Consider the following 17062-nt stretch of genomic DNA (forward strand, 5'->3'; position numbering starts at 1 on the left):
TGATCTTACCTTGGTCAGCGCGGCACTCAGCTCCTCCTTCTCGCTATTGGCCAGGTCCCTCTCCAGTTTGACCTTCTCCATCACCTCCTTCAGCGAGGCCACCTCCTGCTTCAGGCTCGAGTTCCTCACCTCCGACTCTTCCAGAAGCCTCTGGCTGGAGGAGGGAAGAGGACGCGGGGAGAGCGTTACTGGGGCCTTGAGGTAGCGGGGGGGGGGGGGGGGGTGGTCAGGGGTCACGGTGCGGCCTAGTTGAGGCCAGGCCCGGACTGGAGCCTGGGCTCCGGGTTGTCTCCTGCCTTACCATCGCTGGGTCTCCTTGTGGGCTCGCTCCTTGTCTCGGCCGCTCTCCTCCCTCTCGGCCTCCAGCTGCTCGCACTGGCGCCCGGACTCGGCCTGGCTCAGTTTCAGCCTCTCCATCTCCTCCTCCTGGGCCTCGACTCTCTGCCTCAGGGACTGGACGGTCTGATCCAGCTGGGATCTGGCACTGGGAGAAGATCGGGTGTGTGAGAGAGGGAATGGGGAGTGAGGAGAGAGAGACAGAGAGAGAAAGAGACAGAGACAGAGAGAGACAGAGAGAGAGAGACAAATAGCGAGAGAGACAGACAGAGAGAGGGACAGACAGACAGAGATAGAGAGAGACAGAGAGAGAGAGAGAGAGACAGAGAGAGAGAGAGAGAGAGACAGAGTTAGAGAGACAGAGAGAGAGAGAAACAGAGACAGAGAGACAGAGAGAGAGAAACAGAGAGAGAGACAGAGAGAGAGAGAGACAAACAGACAGAGAGACAGAGACAGAGACAGGGAGAGACAGAGACAGAGAGCGAGACAGACAGACAGACATAGAGATAGAGAGAGAGACAAACAGACAGAGAGAGACAGAGACAGAGAGAGACAGAGACAGAGATAGAGAAAGACAGACAGACAGACAGACAGAGAGAGAGACAAATAGAGAGACAGAGAGAGAGGGAGACAGAGACAGAGAGAGAGAGACAAACAGAGAGAGAGACAGACAGACAGAGAGAGAGACAGAGAGAGAGAGAGATAGAGAGAGACAGACAGACAGAGAGAGACACAAATAGAGAGACAGAGAGAGAGAGAGAGACAGAGAGAGAGAGAGACAGAGATAGAGAGAGACAGAGAGAGAGACAGACAGAGATAGAGAGAGAGAGAGAGAGAGATAGAGAGAGAGACAAAGAGAGAGGTATATAGAGAGACAGAGACAGAGAGAGGGAGAGGGAGAGAGACACAGAGAGGGAGTGACAGAGTGAGACAGACAAACAGAGAAAGAGACAGACTGAGAGAGAGACAGAGTTAGACAGAGAGAGAGAGATAGATAGAGATAGATAGAGTCAGAGAGATAGAGAGAGAGAGACAGAGAGAGAGCGAGTGACAGAGAGAGAGAGAGAGGGACAGAGTGAGGTAGAGACAGAGAGAGTGAGAGACAGAGAGAGAGACAGAGGGAGGGAAAGACAGAGAGCGAGAAAGAGAGGGGATGGGAAAGAGAAAAAGAGAGAGAGAGGGATAGAAAGAGAGAGAGACAGAGTGAGGTAGAGACAGAGGGAAGGACAGAGAGAGGGAAGGACAGAGAGAGAGAGAGAGAGAGTGGGAGAGAGTGAGACACAGAGACAGAGACAGAGATATAGAGAGAGGGAATGTGAGAGGGACAGTGAGAGAGAGACAGAGTGAGAGAGAGAGACAGAGTGAGACAGAGAGACAGAAAGAGAGAGAGACATACAGACAGACAGAGAGAGAGAAAGAGAGAGAGAGAGTGACAGGGAGAGAGAGTGACAGACAGAGAGAGAGAGTGACAGAAAGAGTGAGAGAGACAGAGTGAGGTAGAGAGAGAGACAGAGAGACAGAGAGACAGAGAGAAGTGTGAAAGACAGAGAGAGAGACAGAGAGAGGGAAAGACAGAGAGAGAGAGAGAGAGACAGAGAGAGGGAAAGACAGAGAGAGAGAGAGAGTGGGAGAGAGAGAGACAGAGAGAGAGATATATAGAGAGAGAATGTGACAGGGACAGAGAGAGAGAGACAGAGAGAGAGTGAGACAGAGAGAGACAGAGAGAGAGATATAGAGAGAGAGAATGTGAGAGGGACAGAGAGAGAGAGACAGAGAGAGAGACAGAGAGAGACAGAGAGAGAGACATAGAGAGAGAGAATGTGAGAGGGACAGAGAGAGAGAGACAGAGAGAGAGACAGAGAGAGAGAGAGGGAAAGAGAGAGAGAGAGACAGAGAAAGGGAGAGAGAAACAGAGAGAGAGAGAGATAGAGAGAGGGGGAATGTGAGAGGGACAGAGAGAGAGATGGAGAGAGAGAGAGACAGAGAGAGAGATATAGAAAGAGAGGGAATGTGAGAGAGACAGAGAGAGAGAGGGAATGTGAGAGGGACAGAGAGAGAGAGGAAGAAATAGAGAGAGACAGAGAGAGAGATATAGAAAGAGAGGGAATGTGAGAGGAACGGAGAGAGAGGAGGAATGTGAGAGGGATGCAGAGAGAGGTATATCCGTACCAGCTGAGAGATAGAGAGGGAGAGAGAGAGGGAATGTGAAAGGGACGGAGGGAGAGGTATACTCGCACCTGCTGAGAGAGCCCGCCTTCTGTTGGAGGCTCTCAATCTCCCGCTCCGCGTCGCTCCGGGTCTGGAGCAGCTCCTGATTGGTCTCTCGGACTCCGGCCAGCTGCTCCTCCAGGACCCTGTGCCGCCCCTCGCAGTCCATCAGCTGCTCCCTCAGCGAGGCCGCCAGCTCCTGAGTGGCCGCCGTCCTGGCCCGCAGGTCCTGGAGGCAAGCAGATGGTCACAGGCCGAGTCCCCAGCACAGCCCCAGGGGAGACTGAAGCCCCCGCGCGATGCCCGCCCCAGTCGAATTGCCCGTCGCCGCCCCCGGGTGGATCTTCAACCCCTACCCCCTCCCCCCCCCCTCAAACAACCGAAGCACCCCGCTGCGCCCCTGCGTCTCCCGCCCCCACCGTCCCCCACCCACTGACCCCACCCGCAACGGGATGAAGACTCACCTGGACGAGCAGCTGTTTCTTCTTGAGGCCGGCGCGGATGGCGACGAGGGTGGAGCTGGCGACGGCAGAGGGCAGGAGGCGGGATGGGGACAGACCGCGGCTGGGGGAGCCCAGGCGCCAGGAGGGGGGCACAGGGGAAGTGCCCGGGGGGCAGGAACTGCCCTGGATTCTGTCGGAGGGCATCGGAGAGCTCAGGGCATCATCGGTGTCCAGTATCACAGCCTAGGCAGAGAGAGAGAGAGAGGGGAGTAGAGAGACACAGAGAGAAAGAGACATAATCTGGCGTTCGACAATCCGTTACAAAGTTGGCAAACGCTTGCAGCCGACTAGCACACAGCAAGATCCCACATGAGGAGTCCGGACGGTCTGGTAGTGGGAACTCCCTTGCCGGGTCAGCGGAGAGTCAGCTGCCTCGCCCGCGTCTCTCCCTCCGGACGGTGCCCGCGGGATTGCGAACCCACGCCCCCCCCGGTCCCCCAGGTCAAAGAGCACGGCCGGTGACCCCTGACCCACGGAGGCCAGACGGGGGTGGCGGTGTGGGGCGAGAGCGGAGGGGCTCTTGACCTCGCCTCGGCACCCCACTGCTCCCCACTCCGTGCTCACCTCGGCCACCTCCTGCAGCGCTCGCTGTAGATCCTCCACCTCGGCCCGGAGAGATTCCGTCTCAGACGCCTCGCGCGCGGCCTCCAGACGGCTGGACTCCTGCGGGACAAGAACGGGAGCCGTTAGACGGTTTTCGGGGGAGGGGGAGTGTCGCAGAATTTGGACGGGGAGGCGGCGGTGGGAGTGGTGGGGGAGGGGTTGACCCTCCCCTCGGAGGTCACTCACCAATGCCTCGACTGTCTCGGTCAAACTTCTAATCGTCCGGTCCTTCTCAGCGCTCGCACTTTCGAGCAAGGCAACCGACAACGATAACTCGGACATGCTGCATAGAGAAAATGAGGCTTGTGTCACACGCACATACACAGCATGATCCCACAAGGGGCAAACAGGACGTGTACCCACCGGGATTGTACCCCAGTGTTATACAGTGACAGACATGTCCCCACCAGTACTGTACCCCAGTGTTATAGTGACAGACCTGTCCCCACCAGTACTGTACCGCAGTGTTATACAGTGACAGACCTGTCCCCACCAGTACTGTACCCCAGTGTTATACAGTGACAGACCTGTCCCCACCAGTACTGTACCCCAGTGTTATACAGTGACAGACCTGTCCCCACCAGTACTGTACCCCAGTGTTATACAGTGACAGACCTGTCCCCACCAGTACTGTACCCCAGTGTTATACAGTGACAGACCTGTACCCACCAGTACTGTACCCCAGTGTTATACAGTGACAGACCTGTCTCCACCAGTACTGTACCCCAGTGTTATACAGTGACAGACCTGTCCCCACCAGTACTGTACCCCAGTGTTATACAGTGACAGACCTGTACCCACCAGTACTGTACCCCAGTGTTATACAGTGACAGACATGTCCCCACCAGTACTGTACCCCAGTGTAATACAGTGACAGGCCTGTCCCCCACCAGTACTGTACCCCAGTGTTATACAGTGACAGACCTGTCTCCACCAGTACTGTACCCCAGTGTTATACAGTGACAGACCTGTCCCCACCAGTACTGTACCCCAGTGTTATACAGTGACAGACCTGTACCCACCAGTGCTGTACCCCAGTGTTATACAGTGACAGACCTGTACCCACCAGTACTGTACCCCAGTGTTATACAGTGACAGACCTGTCCCCACCAGTACTGGACCCCAGTGTTATACAGTGACAGACCTGTCCCCACCAGTGCTGTACCCCAGTGTTATACAGTGACAGACCTGTACCCACCAGTACTGTACCCCAGTGTTATACAGTGACAGACCTGTCCCCACCAGTACTGTACCCCAGTGTTATACAGTGACAGACCTGTCCCCACCAGTACTGTACCCCAGTGTTATACAGTGACAGACCTGTACCCACCAGTACTGTACTCCAGTGTTATACAGTGACGGACCTGTCCCCACCAGTACTGTACCCCAGTGTGATACAGTGACAGACCTGTACCCACCAGTATACCCCAGTGTTATACAGTGACAGAACTGTCCCCACCAGTACTGTACCCCAGTGTAATACAGTGACAGACCTGTCCCCACCAGTACTGTGTCCAGTGTGATACAGTGACAGACCTGTACCCACCAGTACTGTACCCCAGTGTAATACAGTGACAGACCTGTACCCACCAGTACTGTACCCCAGTATTATACAGTGACAGACCTGTCCCCACCAGTACTGTACCCCTGTGTTATACAGTGACAGACCTGTCCCCACCAGTACTGTACCCCAGTGTAATACAGTGACAGACCTGTCCCCACCAGTACTGTACCCCAGTGCAATACAGTGACAGACCTGTCCCCACCAGTACTGTACCCCTGTGTTATACAGTGACAGACCTGTCCCCACCAGTACTGTACCCCAGTGTAATACAGTGACAGACCTGTCCCCACCAGTACTGTACCCCAGTGTTATACAGTGACAGACCTGTACCCACCAGTACTGTACCCCAGTGTTATACAGTGACAGACCTGTCCCCACCAGTATACCCCAGTGTTATACAGTGACAGACCTGTACCCACCAGTACTGTACCCCAGTGTTAAACAGTGACAGACCTGTCCCCACCAGTACTGTACCCCAGTGTTATACAGTGACAGACCTGTACCCACCAGTACTGTACCCCAGTGTTATACAGTGACAGACATGTCCCCACCAGTACTGTACCCCAGTGTCATACAGTGACAGACCTGTACCCACCAGTACTGTACCCCAGTGTTATACAGTGACAGACCTGTCCCCACCAGTACTGTACCCCAGTGTTATACAGTGACAGACCTGTCTCCACCAGTACTGTACCCCAGTGTAATACAGTGACAGGCCTGTCCCCCACGAGTACTGTACCCCAGTGTTATACAGTGACAGACCTGTCTCCACCAGTACTGTACCCCAGTGTTATACAGTGACAGACCTGTCCCCACCAGTACTGTACCCCAGTGTTATACAGTGACAGACCTGTACCCACCAGTGCTGTACCCCAGTGTTATACAGTGACAGACCTGTACCCACCAGTACTGTACCCCAGTGTTATACAGTGACAGACCTGTCCCCACCAGTACTGTACCCCAGTGTTATACAGTGACAGACCTGTCCCCACCAGTACTGTACCCCAGTGTTATACAGTGACAGACCTGTACCCACCAGTACTGTACTCCAGTGTTATACAGTGACGGACCTGTCCCCACCAGTACTGTACCCCAGTGTGATACAGTGACAGACCTGTACCCACCAGTATACCCCAGTGTTATACAGTGACAGAACTGTCCCCACCAGTACTGTACCCCAGTGTAATACAGTGACAGACCTGTCCCCACCAGTACTGTGTCCAGTGTTATACAGTGACAGACCTGTACCCACCAGTACTGTACCCCAGTGTAATACAGTGACAGACCTGTACCCACCAGTACTGTACCCCAGTATTATACAGTGACAGACCTGTCCCCACCAGTACTGTACCCCTGTGTTATACAGTGACAGACCTGTCCCCACCAGTACTGTACCCCAGTGTAATACAGTGACAGACCTGTCCCGACCAGTACTGTACCCCAGTGTAATACAGTGACAGACCTGTCCCCACCAGTACTGTACCCCTGTGTTATACAGTGACAGACCTGTCCCCACCAGTACTGTACCCCAGTGTAATACAGTGACAGACCTGTACCCACCAGTACTGTACCCCAGTGTTATACAGTGACAGACCTGTCCCCACCAGTACTGTACCCCAGTGTTATACAGTGACAGACCTGTCCCCACCAGTACTGTAACCCAGTGTAATACAGTGACAGACCTGTCCCCACCAGTACTGTACCCCAGTGTTATACAGTGACAGACCTGTCCCCACCAGTACTGTACCCCAGTGTTATACAGTGACAGACCTGTCCCCACCAGTACTGTACCCCAGTGTAATACAGTGACAGACCTGTACCCACCAGTACTGTACCCCAGTGTTATACAGTGACAGACCTGTCCCCACCAGTACTGTACCCCAGTGTAATACAGTGACAGACCTGTCCCCACCAGTACTGTACCCCAGTGTAATACAGTGACAGACCTGTCCCCACCAGTACTGTACCCCAGTGTTATACAGTGACAGACCTGTCCCCACCAGTACTGTACCCCAGTGTTATACAGTGACAGACCTGTACCCACCAGTACTGTACCCCAGTGTTATACAGTGACAGACCTGTCCCCACCAGTACTGTACCCCAGTGTAATACAGTGACAGACCTGTCCCCGCCAGTACTGTACCCCAGTGTAATACAGTGACAGACCTGTCCCCACCAGTACTGTACCCCAGTGTTATACAGTGACAGACCTGTCCCCACCAGTACTGTACCCCAGTGTTATACAGTGACAGACCTGTCCCCACCAGTTCTGTACCCCAGTGTTATACAGTGACAGACCTGTACCCACCAGTACTGTACCCCAGTGTAATACAGTGACAGACCTGTCCCCACCAGCACTGTACCCCAGTGTTATACAGTGACAGACCTGTCCCCACCAGTACTGTACCCCAGTGTTATACAGTGTCAGACCTGTCTCCACCAGTACTGTACCCCAGTGTTATACAGTGACAGACCTGTCCCCACCAGTACTGTACCCCAGTGTTATACAGTGACAGACCTGTCTCCACCAGTACTATACCCCAGTGTTATACAGTGTCAGACCTGTCTCCACCAGTACTGTACCCCAGTGTTATACAGAGAGAGACCTGTCCCCACCAGTACTGTACCCCAGTGTAATACAGTGACAGACCTGTCCCCACCAGTACTGTACCCCAGTGTTATACAGTGACAGACCTGTACCCACCAGTACTGTACCCCAGTGTTATACAGTGACAGACCTGTCCCCACCAGTACTGTACCCCAGTGTTATACAGTGACAGACCTGTACCCACCAGTACTGTACCCCAGTGTAATACAGTGACAGACCTGTCCCAACCAGTACTGTACCCCAGTGTTATACAGTGACAGACCTGTACCCACCAGTACTGTACCCCAGTGTTACACAGTGTCAGACCTGTCCCCACCAGTACTGTACCCCAGTGTTACACAGTGTCAGACCTGTCCCCACCAGTACTGTACCCCAGTGTTATACAGTGACAGACCTGTCCCCACCAGTACTGTACCCCAGTGTTACACAGTGTCAGACCTGTCCCCACCAGTACTGTACCCCAGTGTTATACAGTGACAGACCTGTCCCCACCAGTACTGTACCCCAGTGTTATACAGTGACAGACCTGTCCCCACCAGTACTGTACCCCAGTGTTATACAGTGACAGACCTGTCCCTACCAGTACTGTACCCCAGTGTTATACTGTGACAGACCTGTCCCGACCAGTACTGTACCCCAGTGTTATACAGTGACAGACCTGTCCCCACCAGTACTGTACCCCAGTGTTATACAGTGACAGACCTGTCCCCACCAGTACTGTACGCCAGTGTTATACAGTGACAGACCTGTCCCCACCAGTACTCTACCCCAGTGTAATACAGTGACAGACCTGTCCCCACCAGTACTGTACCCCAGTGTTATACAGTGACAGACCTGTCCCCACGAGTACTGTACCCCAGTGTAATACAGTGACAGGCCTGTCCCCCACCAGTACTGTACCCCAGTCTTATACAGTCACAGACCTGTACCCACCAGTACTGTACCCCAGTATTATACAGTGACAGACCTGTCCCCACCAGTACTGTACCCCTGTGTTATACAGTGACAGACCTGTCCCCACCAGTACTGTACCCCAGTGTAATACAGTGACAGACCTGTACCCACCAGTACTGTACCCCAGTATTATACAGTGACAGACCTGTCCCCACCAGTACTGTACCCCTGTGTTATACAGTGACAGACCTGTCCCCACCAGTACTGTACCCCAGTGTAATACAGTGACAGACCTGTCTCCACCAGTACTGTACCCCAGTGTAATACAGTGACAGACCTGTCCCCACCAGTACTGTACCCCTGTGTTATACAGTGACAGACCTGTCCCCACCAGTACTGTACCCCAGTGTAATACAGTGACAGACATGTCCCCACCAGTACTGTACCCCAGTGTTATACAGTGACAGACCTGTACCCACCAGTATTGTACCCCAGTGTTATACAGTGACAGACCTGAACCCACCAGTACTGTACCCCAGTGTTATACAGTAACAGACCTGTCCCCACCAGTACTGTACCCCAGTGTTATACAGTGACAGACCTGTCTCCACCAGTACTGTACCCCAGTGTAATACAGTGACAGACCTGTCCCCACCAGTACTGTACCCCAGTGTAATACAGTGACAGACCTGTACCCACCAGTACTGTACCCCAGTATTATACAGTGACAGACCTGTCCCCACCAGTACTGTACCCCTGTGTTATACAGTGACAGACCTGTCCCCACCAGTACTGTACCCCAGTGTAATACAGTGACAGACCTGTCTCCACCAGTACTGTACCCCAGTGTAATACAGTGACAGACCTGTCCCCACCAGTACTGTACCCCTGTGTTATACAGTGACAGACCTGTCCCCACCAGTACTGTACCCCAGTGTAATACAGTGACAGACATGTCCCCACCAGTACTGTACCCCAGTGTTATACAGTGACAGACCTGTACCCACCAGTATTGTACCCCAGTGTTATACAGTGACAGACCTGAACCCACCAGTACTGTACCCCAGTGTTATACAGTAACAGACCTGTCCCCACCAGTACTGTACCCCAGTGTTATACAGTGACAGACCTGTCTCCACCAGTACTGTACCCCAGTGTAATACAGTGACAGACCTGTCCCCACCAGTACTGTACCCCTGTGTTATACAGTGACAGACCTGTCCCCACCAGTACTGTACCCCAGTGTTATACAGTGACAGACCTGTACCCACCAGTACTGTACCCCTGTGTTATACAGTGACAGACCTGTCCCCACCAGTACTGTACCCCAATGTTATACAGTGACATACCTGTCCCCACCAGTACTGTACCCCAGTGTTATACAGTGACAGACCTGTCCCCACCAGCACTGTACCCCAGTGTTATACAGTGACAGACCTGTCCCCACCAGTACTGTACCCCAGTGTTATACAGTGACAGACCTGTCTCCACCAGTACTGTACCCCAGTGTTATACAGTGACAGACCTGTCCCCACCAGTACTGTACCCCAGTGTTATACAGTGACAGACCTGTACCCACCAGTATACCCCAGTGTTATACAGTGACAGACCTGTCCCCACCAGTACTGTACCCCAGTGTTATACAGTGACAGACCTGTACCCACCAGTACTGTACCCCAGTGTTATACAGTGACAGACCTGTCCCCACCAGTACTGTACCCCAGTGTTATACAGTGACAGACCTGTACCCACCAGTACTGTACCCCAGTGTTATACAGTGACAGACATGTCCCCACCAGTACTGTACCCCAGTGTAATACAGTGACAGACCTGTACCCACCAGTACTGTACCCCAGTGTTATACAGTGACAGACCTGTACCCACCAGTACTGTACCCCAGTGTTATACAGTGACAGACCTGTACCCACCAGTACTGCACCCCAGTGTTATACAGTGACAGACCTGTACCCACCAGTACTGTACCCCAGTGTTATACAGTGACAGACCTGTCCCCACCAGTACTGTACCCCAGTGTTATACAGTGACAGTCCTGTACCCACCAGTACTGTACCCCAGTGTTATACAGTGACAGACCTGTCTCCACCAGTACTGTACCCCAGTGTAATACAGTGACAGACCTGTCCCCCACGAGTACTGTACCCCAGTGTTATACAGTGACAGACCTGTCTCCACCAGTACTGTACCCCAGTGTTATACAGTGATAGACCTGTCCCCACCAGTACTGTACCCCAGTGTTATACAGTGACAGACCTGTACCCACCAGTGCTGTACCCCAGTGTTATACAGTGACAGACATGTACCCACCAGTACTGTACCCCAGTGTTATACAGTGACAGACCTGTCCCCACCAGTACTGGACCCCAGTGTTATACAGTGACAGACCTGTCCCCACCAGTACTGTACCCCAGTATTATACAGTGACAGACCTGTCCCCACCAGTACTGTACCCCTGTGTTATACAGTGACAGACCTGTCCCCACCAGTACTGTACCCCAGTGTAATACAGTGACAGACCTGTACCCACCAGTACTGTACCCCAGTGTTATACAGTGACAGACCTGTCCCCACCAGTACTGTACCCCAGTGTTATACAGTGACAGACCTGTCCCCACCAGTACTGTACCCCTGTGTTATACAGTGACAGACCTGTCCCCACCAGTACAGTACCCCAGTGTAATACAGTGACAGACCTGTCTCCACCAGTACTGTACCCCAGTGTTATACAGTGACAGACCTGTCCCCACCAGTACTGTACCCCAGTGTTATACAGTGACAGACCTGTCCCCACCAGTACTGTACCCCAGTGTAATACAGTGACAGACCTGTACCCACCAGTACTGTACCCCAGTGTTATACAGTGACAGACCTGTCCCCACCAGTACTGTACCCCAGTGTTATACAGTGACAGACCTGTCCCCACCAGTACTGTACCCCAGTGTAATACAGTGACAGACCTGTCCCCACCAGTACTGTACCCCAGTGTAATACAGTGACAGACCTGTCCCCACCAGTACTGTACCCCAGTGTTATACAGTGACAGACCTGTCCCCACCAGTACTGTACCCCAGTGTTATACAGTGACAGACCTGCACCCACCAGTACTGTACCCCAGTGTAATACAGTGACAGACCTGTCCCCACCAGTACTGTACCCCAGTGTTACACAGTGACAGACCTATCCCCACCAGTACTGTACCCCAGTGTTATACAGTGACAGACCTGTCCCCACCAGTACGGTACCCCAGTGTTATACAGTGACAGACCTGTCCCCACCAGTACGGTACCCCAGTGTTATACAGTGACGGACCTGTCCCCACCAGTACTGTACCCCAGTGTTACACAGTGACAGACCTGTACCCACCAGTACTGTACCCCAGTGTTATACAGTGACAGACCTGTCCCCACCAGTACTGTACCCCAGTGTAATACAGTGACAGACCTGTCCCCACCAGTACTGTACCCCAGTATTATACAGTGACAGACCTGTCCCCACCAGTACTGTACCACAGTGTAATACAGTGACAGACCTGTCCCCACCAGTACTGTACCCCAGTGTTATACAGTGACAGACCTGTCCCCACCAGTACTGTACCCCGGTGTTATACAGTGACAGACCTGTCCCCACCAGTACTGTACCCCAGTGTAATACAGTGACAGACCTGTACCCACCAGTACTGTACCCCAGTGTTATACAGTGACAGACCTGTCCCCACCAGTACTGTACCCCTGTGTTATACAGTGACAGACCTGTCCCCACCAGTACTGTACCCCAGTGTAATACAGTGACAGACCTGTACCCACCAGTACTGTACCCCAGTGTTATACAGTGACAGACCTGTCCCCACCAGTACTGTACCCCAGTGTTATACAGTGACAGACCTGTCCCCACCAGTACTGTACCCCTGTGTTATACAGTGACAGACCTGTCCCCACCAGTACTGTACCCCAGTGTAATACAGTGACAGACATGTCCCCACCAGTACTGTACCTCAGTGTTATACAGTGACAGACCTGAACCCACCAGTACTGTACCCCAGTGTTATACAGTGACAGACCTGTACCCACCAGTACTGTACCCCAGTGTTATACAGTGACAGACCTGTCTCCACCAGTACTGTACCCCAGTGTTATACAGTGACAGACCTGTCCCCACCAGTTCTGTACCCCAGTGTTATACAGTGACAGACCTGTACCCACCAGTATACCCCAGTGTTATACAGTGACAGACCTGTCCCCACCAGTACTGTACCCCAGTGTTATACAGTGACAGACCTGTACCCACCAGTACTGTACCCCAGTGTTATACAGTGACAGACCTGTCCCCACCAGTACTGTACCCCAGTGTTATACAGTGACAGACCTGTACCCACCAGTACTGTACCCCAGTGTTATACAGTGACAGACATGTCCCCACCAGTACTGTACCCCAGTGTAATACAGTGACAGACCTGTACCCACCAGTACTGTACCCCAGTGTTATACAGTGACAGACCTGTACCCACCAGTACTGCCCCCAGTGTTATACAGTGACAGACCTGTACCCACCAGTACTGTACCCCAGTGTTATACAGTGACAGACCTGTACCCACCAGTACTGTACCCCAGTGTTATACAGTGACAGACCTGTCCCCACCAGTACTGTACCCCAGTGTTATACAGTGACAGACCTGTACCCACCAGTACTGTACCCCAGTGTTATACAGTGACAGACCTGTCTCCACCAGTACTGTACCCCAGTGTAATACAGTGACAGGCCTGTCCCCCACGAGTACTGTACCCCAGTGTTATACAGTGACAGACCTGTCTCCACCAGTACTGTACCCCAGTGTTATACAGTGACAGACCTGTCCCCACCAGTACTGTACCCCAGTGTTATACAGTGACAGACCTGTACCCACCAGTGCTGTACCCCAGTGTTATACAGTGACAGACCTGTACCCACCAGTACTGTACCCCAGTGTTATACAGTGACAGACCTGTCCCCACCAGTACTGGACCCCAGTGTTATACAGTGACAGACCTGTCCCCCACCAGTACTGTACCCCAGTATTATACAGTGACAGACCTGTCCCCACCAGTACTGTACCCCTGTGTTATACAGTGACAGACCTGTACCCACCAGTACTGTACCCCTGTGTTATACATTGACAGACCTGTCCCCACCAGTACTGTACCCCAGTGTTATACAGTGACAGACCTGTCCCCACCAGTACTGTACCCCAGTGTTATACAGTGACAGACCTGTCCCCACCAGTACTGTACCCCTGTGTTATACATTGACAGACCTGTCCCCACCAGTACTGTACCCCAGTGTTATACAGTGACAGACCTGTCCCCACCAGTACTGTACCCCAGTGTTATACAGTGACAGACCTGTCCCCACCAGTACTGTACCCCAGTGTAATACAGTGACAGACCTGTACCCACCAGTACTGTACCCCAGTGTTATACAGTGACAGACCTGTCCCCACCAGTACTGTACCCCAGTGTTATACAGTGACAGACCTGTCCCCACCAGTACTGTACCCCAGTGTTATACAGTGACAGACCTGTCCCCATCAGTACTGTACCCCAGTGTTATACAGTGACAGACCTGTACCCACCAGTACTGTACCCCAGTGTTATACAGTGACAGACCTGTACCCACCAGTACTGTACCCCAGTGTTATACAGTGACAGACCTGTCCCCACCAGTACTGTACCCCAGTGTTATACAGTGACAGACCTGTCCCCACCAGTACTGTACCCCAGTGTTATACAGTGACAGACCTGTCCCCACCAGTACTGTACCCCTGTGTTATACATTGACAGACCTGTCCCCACCAGTACTGTACCCCAGTGTTATACAGTGACAGACCTGTCTCCACCAGTACTGTACCCCAGTGTTATACAGTGACAGACCTGTCCCCACCAGTACTGTACCCCAGTGTTATACAGTGACAGACCTGTACCCACCAGTGCTGTACCCCAGTGTTATACAGTGACAGACCTGTACCCACCAGTACTGTACCCCAGTGTTATACAGTGACAGACCTGTCCCCACCAGTACTGGACCCCAGTGTTATACAGTGACAGACCTGTCCCCACCAGTACTGTACCCCAGTATTATACAGTGACAGACCTGTCCCCACCAGTACTGTACCCCTGTGTTATACAGTGACAGACCTGTACCCACCAGTACTGTACCCCAGTGTAATACAGTGACATTTCTTACCTGGCATTTAGATCTGCTTTCTCTGCCTGGCACCTGATCTGTAGCTGGAGTATCTCCTGCTTCTTGTCGCCCAGCTCCTGCTCCAGCCCTTCGATCCGCGCCTTCTCCCTCATCCGGGTGAGCGAGGTGCCAGCCTCCGCCGCCCGCAGGCTGCCCCCCAGGCCCAGGCAGGCTGCCTGCAGGGAGCTGGCGATGCGGGCGATGGTGGCACGACCCTCACTGAGGTCCCTGGGGGGCCGAGAGGAGAGACAGAAACCCCGCTGTTAGCTGAGGACCGTCCCGAGGGGGAGGGAACATAAAGGCAATCGTCCCGTCGGCTCTCCCCCACCCCCCCTCCCCCCCCCCGTCCCGCTGACCCGCCCGCCAGGCGCAGCCTGCCGCGCCCCCCCGCGCACAGCAAGATCCCACCGACGGCCAACGCTCGGAACGGGGACGTGGAGGGAGGGAGGTGAGGGAGGGAGGTGAGTGAGGGAGGTTGAGGGAGGCACCCGCTGACCTGTTGGTGGCCGTTTTCATCTGGATGAACTGATGCCGGAGAGTGACAGCCCGTTTCCAGAGGGCGAGGAACCGGTCGTGTTCCCTCGAGAGGTAATTGTTGTAGTTCTGAGGACGAGAGGGAGAGGAATCACTCTTGGTTTACGAAGCACCTCTGACCCCTTCACCTCTGACCCCACCACCTCCGACCCCTCCACCCCGACCCCTCCAACTCCGACCCCTGTACTCCGACCCCACCACCTCCGACCCCTCCACCCCGACCCCTCCAACTCCGACCCCTGTACTCCGACCCCACCACCTCCGACCCCTCCGCCTATGATCCCTCCACCTACGACCCCACCACCTCCGACCCCTCCGCCTCCCACCCCACCACCTTCGACCGCTCTACCTCGACCCCTCCACCTCCGACCCCCTCCACCTCCGACCTCTCCACCCCCGACCCCTCCGCCCCCGACACCCCTCCAGCGGCTCACCTCCTCCTCGCGCCTCCAGTCGCACTCCTTCACCTCGAGCTCCTCCCGGGCCTGCGACCAATCCTCCGTCAGCTTGCGGAGGTCCTCGCTCAGCGCCTGATTGGCCAAGTTGGCCTCGTTCAGCTGCTCCCTCAGGAGGGTGTTCACCTCGGCCAGGCTCGAGCACCTGCCGGGGGTTAAAGAGGTCACAGGTCAAAGCCCGCACGGGGTCTGGGCAGGGGGGGGGGGGGGGTTGGTGGTGGGGGGTGGTGGCGGTGAAATAATGGGCGGGCTGTTCGACCAAGGGGGGCAGCGCACCGCCACCCAATCCCTCCACCGCCCCCCCTCCGACCGCGACTTGCTTTTTGAGGCCCCACCGCAGCCCTCTGCCCCAGAAGGCCGCCGTACCCGCGCCCCGCTGCGCCCACCACCCCCCACCCCCGGCCTCTCCCGGGTCCCCAAGGCCCGACAAACCTCTGCTGCTCCTCCTCCAGCCTGATGAGGGTGTTCTCCAGGGTCCGAACCTGCTCCTCCTCGTACTGGCGGAACCTGACGCTCTCGGACAGCTGGTTGGTGGGAACGGGGGCGGGGGGGGGGGGGGGGGGGGGAGAGGGGGGGGCGGGGGGGGGGTGGGGTTGCGAAGAGAAAGGTCACAATCAGAGGCCCCGGCGGCACAGAAAGAGCCCCCCCCCCCGACCCCCAACAGCGCCGACACCCGAGCCCATCCCGCCCGCAGCCCTCGGCCTCCTCCCGCTCTTTCCCGCTGACGGTGCAGGCTTGCTCTGGACACACCACTCAATCCGACGACAAACATGCGGGCTGAATCAGAGAGCCTGACTGCCCGGGATTCCTTGACCCTTAAAACCCTATAAAAATGCGGTTCCCCGACACCGCGCCCCCCCCCCCACCCACCCTCCCTCAATCTTCGACACTCGAGGGAATGCAGTGTAAACTGCTCACCTCCATGTGTCGATTTGCAACCTCCTTTTCCGCCAGCTGTTGCTCCAGGTCTCCACATCGCTTCTTGTACTGGACGACCTGCGGAGAGGGGGCGGTGGGGGGGGGGGGGGGGGGAGGGAATGAGAAGGTTAGTGAGTGCAGGGGTCTCAAGGGACTGCGGGGGAGGGCTGCGTCTGACCCTCCGTCACCTCCTACCTTGCCCTGA

The 17062-nt window shown here is 54.6% G+C and overlaps 1 protein-coding gene across 2 annotated transcripts in view; it reads right to left on the minus strand.

Annotated features, from left to right (window-relative positions):
• Nucleotides 1-16947, minus strand: part of LOC137361961 (rootletin-like) — a 38540-nt gene extending 21593 nt beyond the window's left edge. For both annotated transcript variants that reach the window (XM_068026555.1, XM_068026554.1), the window contains exons 1-11: nt 16858-16947; nt 16372-16463; nt 15919-16084; nt 15447-15553; nt 14951-15178; nt 3837-3933; nt 3612-3710; nt 3009-3230; nt 2574-2773; nt 302-484; nt 10-154 (exon numbers count right to left, since the gene is read on the minus strand). In XM_068026555.1, the coding sequence (XP_067882656.1) occupies nt 10-154; nt 302-484; nt 2574-2773; nt 3009-3230; nt 3612-3710; nt 3837-3933; nt 14951-15178; nt 15447-15553; nt 15919-16084; nt 16372-16463; nt 16858-16863 (1545 nt within the window). In that variant the 5' untranslated portion in view covers nt 16864-16947. The remainder of the gene's footprint in view (nt 1-9; nt 155-301; nt 485-2573; nt 2774-3008; nt 3231-3611; nt 3711-3836; nt 3934-14950; nt 15179-15446; nt 15554-15918; nt 16085-16371; nt 16464-16857) is intronic.
• Between the last annotated feature and the right edge of the window lie 115 nt (nt 16948-17062).

Source organism: Heterodontus francisci, unplaced genomic scaffold, assembly GCF_036365525.1.
Source record: "Heterodontus francisci isolate sHetFra1 unplaced genomic scaffold, sHetFra1.hap1 HAP1_SCAFFOLD_323, whole genome shotgun sequence".
In the NCBI taxonomy this organism is placed as follows: Eukaryota; Metazoa; Chordata; class Chondrichthyes; order Heterodontiformes; family Heterodontidae; genus Heterodontus; species Heterodontus francisci.